Below are 4,405 nucleotides of genomic sequence, written 5' to 3' on the forward strand. Positions count from 1 at the left end.
TTTAATGGCTGAGTAATACTCCATTGTGTATATGTACCACAGCTTTCTTATCCATTCATCTGCTGATGGACATCTAGCTTGCTTCCATGTCCTGGCTGTTATAAACAGTGCTGCGATGAACACTGGGGTACACGTGTCTCTTTCCCTTCTGGTTTCCTCAGTGTGTATGCCCAGCAGTGGGATTGCTGGATCATAAGGCAGTTCTATTTCCAGTTTTTTAAGGAATCTCCACACTGTTCTCCATAGTGGCTGTACTAGTTTGCATTCCCACCAACAGTGTAAGAGGGTTCCCTTTTCTCCACACCCTCTCCAGCATTTATTATTTGTAGACTTTTGGATCGCAGCCATTCTGACTGGTGTGAAATGGTACCTCATAGTGGTTTTGATTTGCATTTCTCTGATAATGAGTGATGTTGAACATCTTTTCATGTGTTTGTTAGCCATCTCGGATGTCTTAGTTTTAATTTGGGAAGTCGTATTATATTTTGTCACTAGCATACTCTGGAGTGAGACAAATATGACTTTAAGTTCTGATTTTGCCCTTTATGAGTTTAAACATTCTATGCCTCCATTTTCTAGTTTGTAAAACTGGAATAATAATGAATATGATAATAATAATAATATTTGCCTCATGGGGTTATTGTAAGAATCAAATATGATAATGTAGCAAAGTCCTTGATTCAAAGTAAGTGCTCTATAAATGTTATCTATGATGATAGTGATCTTGATACTGATAATGAAAAATCCAAATCTCATTATTTTGGAAAATAATTAAGCACTTGATCCTGTTATCAATACCAAGTTACTCATGTGTAGTTTACCCTGGAGCACAAAACTAAAAGTAACTAAACAGACTGCTATCCAGGTCTATAAAAGCAATTCTTTTTGGAAAATAGTATGTAGGCTCCTTTAAAAATTAAAAATACTATATTCAGCAATTCCACTTCTGGATATTTATCCAAAGAAGACAAAAACCCTAATTCTAAAAGATATATGCAGCCTCCAGGTTCATTGCAACATTATTTGCAGTTGCCAAGACATGGAAACAACTTGTTGTCCATCATTGAGTAAATGGATAAAGAGGGCATAAACACATGCACAGTGGAATACTATGCAGCAATAAAAAAGAAAGAAATCCTGCCATTTGCAACAGCATGAATAAAGCTTGAGGGTATTATGATAAGTGAAACAGTCAGACAGAGAAAGACAAACACTCTGTGGTCTCACTTATACATGGAATTAAAGAAAAAACAAGCTCATAGAGAAAAGATTGGAAGCGGGGGAGTGAGGGGATGGACAAGGTGGGTGAAAGGGATTCAAAGGCTCAAACTTCCAGTTAATAAAATAAATAAATAATAGGCATGTAATATACAGCTTGGTGACTACAGTTAATAACATCATGTTGCATATTTGAGAGTTGCTAAGAGAATAAATCTTAAAAGCCCTCATCATAAGAAAAAACAAATTTTGTAACTATGTATGGGGATGGATAATAACTAGACTTACTGTGGTGATCATTTTATAATGCATGCACTTATTGAATCACTATGTTGTACACCTGAAACTAATATAAAGTTATATATGAATTACATCTCAATAAAAATAATAATAATCCTGTTTGTTTAATGGTAATAGATGGACAATACCACCCGGACCAGTGTGTCCCATTTTGTTCTCTTGGGCATTTCTCCCCACCAGGAAGAGCAGATCCCTCTCTGTCTTCTTTTTCTGTTCATGTATACCATCAACATTTCTGGCAACTCTGTCATCATCATCCTGATTATCTCTGCTCCACGCCTCCAAACTCCCATGTACGTCTTTCTCAGCAACTTGGCCTTGGCAGACATCTGCTTCACCTCCACCACAGTCCCCAAGATGCTGCAGAACATTTTCTCTTCTACCAAGGCTATTTCCTACATGGGTTGCTTAACACAGACTTATTTCTTCATTTGCTTTGCAGCCATGGAGAACTTCCTCCTGGCTGTGATGGCCTATGACAGATACATCGCCATCTGCCACCCTTTCCACTACTGTATGATTCTGAACAGGAAGCTGTGTTCACACTTGGTGGTCATGTGCCACATCCTCTCCCATCTTCATGCCCTGCTGCACACCTTTCTCGTGAGCAGACTGATCTTCTGTGCAGATAACAGGATCCCCCACTTCTTCTGTGACCTCTACCCTCTGATGAAGATCTCCTGCTCCAGCACCCACCTCAACACCTTGATGATTCACACGGAAGGAGTCATTGTCATCAGTGGAGCCTTGGCCATCATCATGGCCTCCTATGCCTGCATCATCTCAGCAGTCCTCCAGAGCCCCTCAGCCAAAGGCAAGTGGAGAGCCTTTTCTACCTGTGGCTCCCACCTCACTGTGGTGGCTATATTCTATGGGACCCTCACATGGGTCTACTTCCGGCCCCTTACCAGCTATTCAGTGCCCGGGGGTCGTATCCTGACTGTCATGTACACAGTAGTGACCCCCATGTTGAACCCCTTCATTTATAGCCTAAGGAACAAGGATGTCAAGGGAGCCTTCAGGAAATGGATGAACAGGATCTGGACCTCTTCATTTAGATAAAACCCCAAAACACAGTTTCAAGTTTTATCTATGAGTTCAAGCTTTATCTATGAAAGATTTTCGTCCTTCAAATGTCTGTTTCCTTTAGAACTTCCCAGAAATATTAGGTATGTATCACAGTTTTCTCAATGGATATTGCCTAGAAATATTTCTTAAACCCAAAGTACATGGAGCTATGTATTTAGTGTAAATCAGTGACATGATTTTAATTACAGCTGATGGTGTTCTGTGGGCATGATATCTAACACCAGGATTGTAACTTTCAGAGTTCTTAGATGCAGGCAACAGAAACTAATTCTGGTTATTCGTGGAGGAAACAAGTTTATTGAAAGCATATGTGAAACTCATGAATTTCCAAGAAGGCTAAGCCAATAAGTTCAGCAAAATGGACAAGAATAAGAAAGGTCACACAGGCAGAACCATAGTCAAAATCACATCCCAGAACTGGTATGATGAGGTCACCACTGTAGCTACCAAACTCTGTTCAATGCCACTTGAATCCCCACCAACATTACCAGAAATAGTCACTGGCCTAGCCCTTAGGGGCCTGAAAATCAGATGTGATCACCTCCAGAAAGAGCATTCACTTCCTATTCTCTGCATCAACACCTCTAGATTCAATATAAAGTGGTGCGTCTGACTGGCCAAGTCTTGGTCACTCACCCAAGCTCTAATTCCCGAGGGAACTGGAAAAACAATACTGCTACTTTTATTTTCCATAAAAATAAGGGAGGTTCTGCTTCCCACCAAGACAAAGGAAATGGGGGAACTCCTCTGGAATGGGAAGAGGGACGTAGTGACAAATGTCCACTGTAGGGCCGGGAGTTACAGTTGCTTCAGAACTGATCACCTGTCACAGCTCTCCAACTTGCACTTCCTTAACCTTGATGAGCTGCATTATTCTGGGATTACTTTAACCTCTTTCTGTCTCAGTAATCTTTTCTGTAGTTGAAATGTGGAATTAGTCTATTACTATGTATTTGCTGTGATCCATGAAGGGGTTGCTTCATGGATCATGGGGTTCTTGAGGCAAGAATATTGGAGTGGTTTGCCATTCCCTTCTCCAGCGGATCACATTTTGTCAGAATTCTCCACTATGACCTGTCCATCTTGGGTGGCCCTACATGGCATGATTAATAACTTCACTGAGTTATGAAAAGCCCTTTGCCACAAGGCTGGCACTCTAATGGCACACTCTAATGGCAGAAAGTGAAGAAGAAAAAGAGAGATTCTTTATGAAAGTGAAAGAGGAAAGTGAAAAGGCTGGCTTAAACCTCAACATTCAAAAAACAAAGATAACGGCATTCGGTCCCATCACTTCATGGCAAATAGATGGGGAAACAGTGGAAACACTGACAGATTTTATTTTCTTGGGCTCCAGAGTCACTGCAGATGGTGACTGCAGCCATGAAATTAAAAGATGCTTGTTCCTTGGAGGAAAGCTATGACAAACCTAGACAGTATTTTAAAAAGCAGAGACATCACTTTTTTTTTTATCTTAATTACAGGCTAATTCCTTTACAATATTGTATTGGTTTTGCCATACATCAACATGAATCCACCACGGGTGTACATGTGTTCCCAATCCTGAACCTCCCTCCCACCTCCCTCCCCATTCCATCCCTCTGGGTCATCCCAGTGCATCAGCCCCAAGCATCCCGTATCAAGCATCAAACCTGGACTGGTGATGCGTTTCTTATATGATGTTATACATGTTTCAATGCCATTCTCCCAAATCATCCCCCCTCCCTCTCCCACAGAGTCCAAAAGACTGTTCTATACATCTGTGTCTCTTTTGTTGTCTCGCTTACAGGGTTATCATTAC

At 40.8% G+C, this 4,405-nt stretch overlaps 1 protein-coding gene across 1 annotated transcript; it reads left to right on the forward strand.

Moving 5' to 3' along the window:
• The first annotated feature begins 1,635 nt into the window (after positions 1 to 1,635).
• Positions 1,636 to 2,580, forward strand: LOC104991565 (olfactory receptor 1Q1). The gene has a single exon (XM_010844104.1). The coding sequence runs from the start codon at positions 1,636 to 1,638 to the stop codon at positions 2,578 to 2,580; it is 945 nt and encodes a 314-aa protein (XP_010842406.1).
• Positions 2,581 to 4,405: the final 1,825 nt, after the last annotated feature.

The sequence above is a fragment of the Bison bison genome, unplaced genomic scaffold (assembly GCF_000754665.1).
Source record: "Bison bison bison isolate TAMUID 2011002044 unplaced genomic scaffold, Bison_UMD1.0 scf7180017864193, whole genome shotgun sequence".
NCBI classification, from domain to species: Eukaryota; Metazoa; Chordata; class Mammalia; order Artiodactyla; family Bovidae; genus Bison; species Bison bison.

Coding starts and splice junctions, on each gene's coding strand:
- LOC104991565 (XM_010844104.1), top strand. CDS start 1,636: ATGGACAATACCACCCGGACCAGTGTGTCCCATTTTGTTCTCTTGGGC.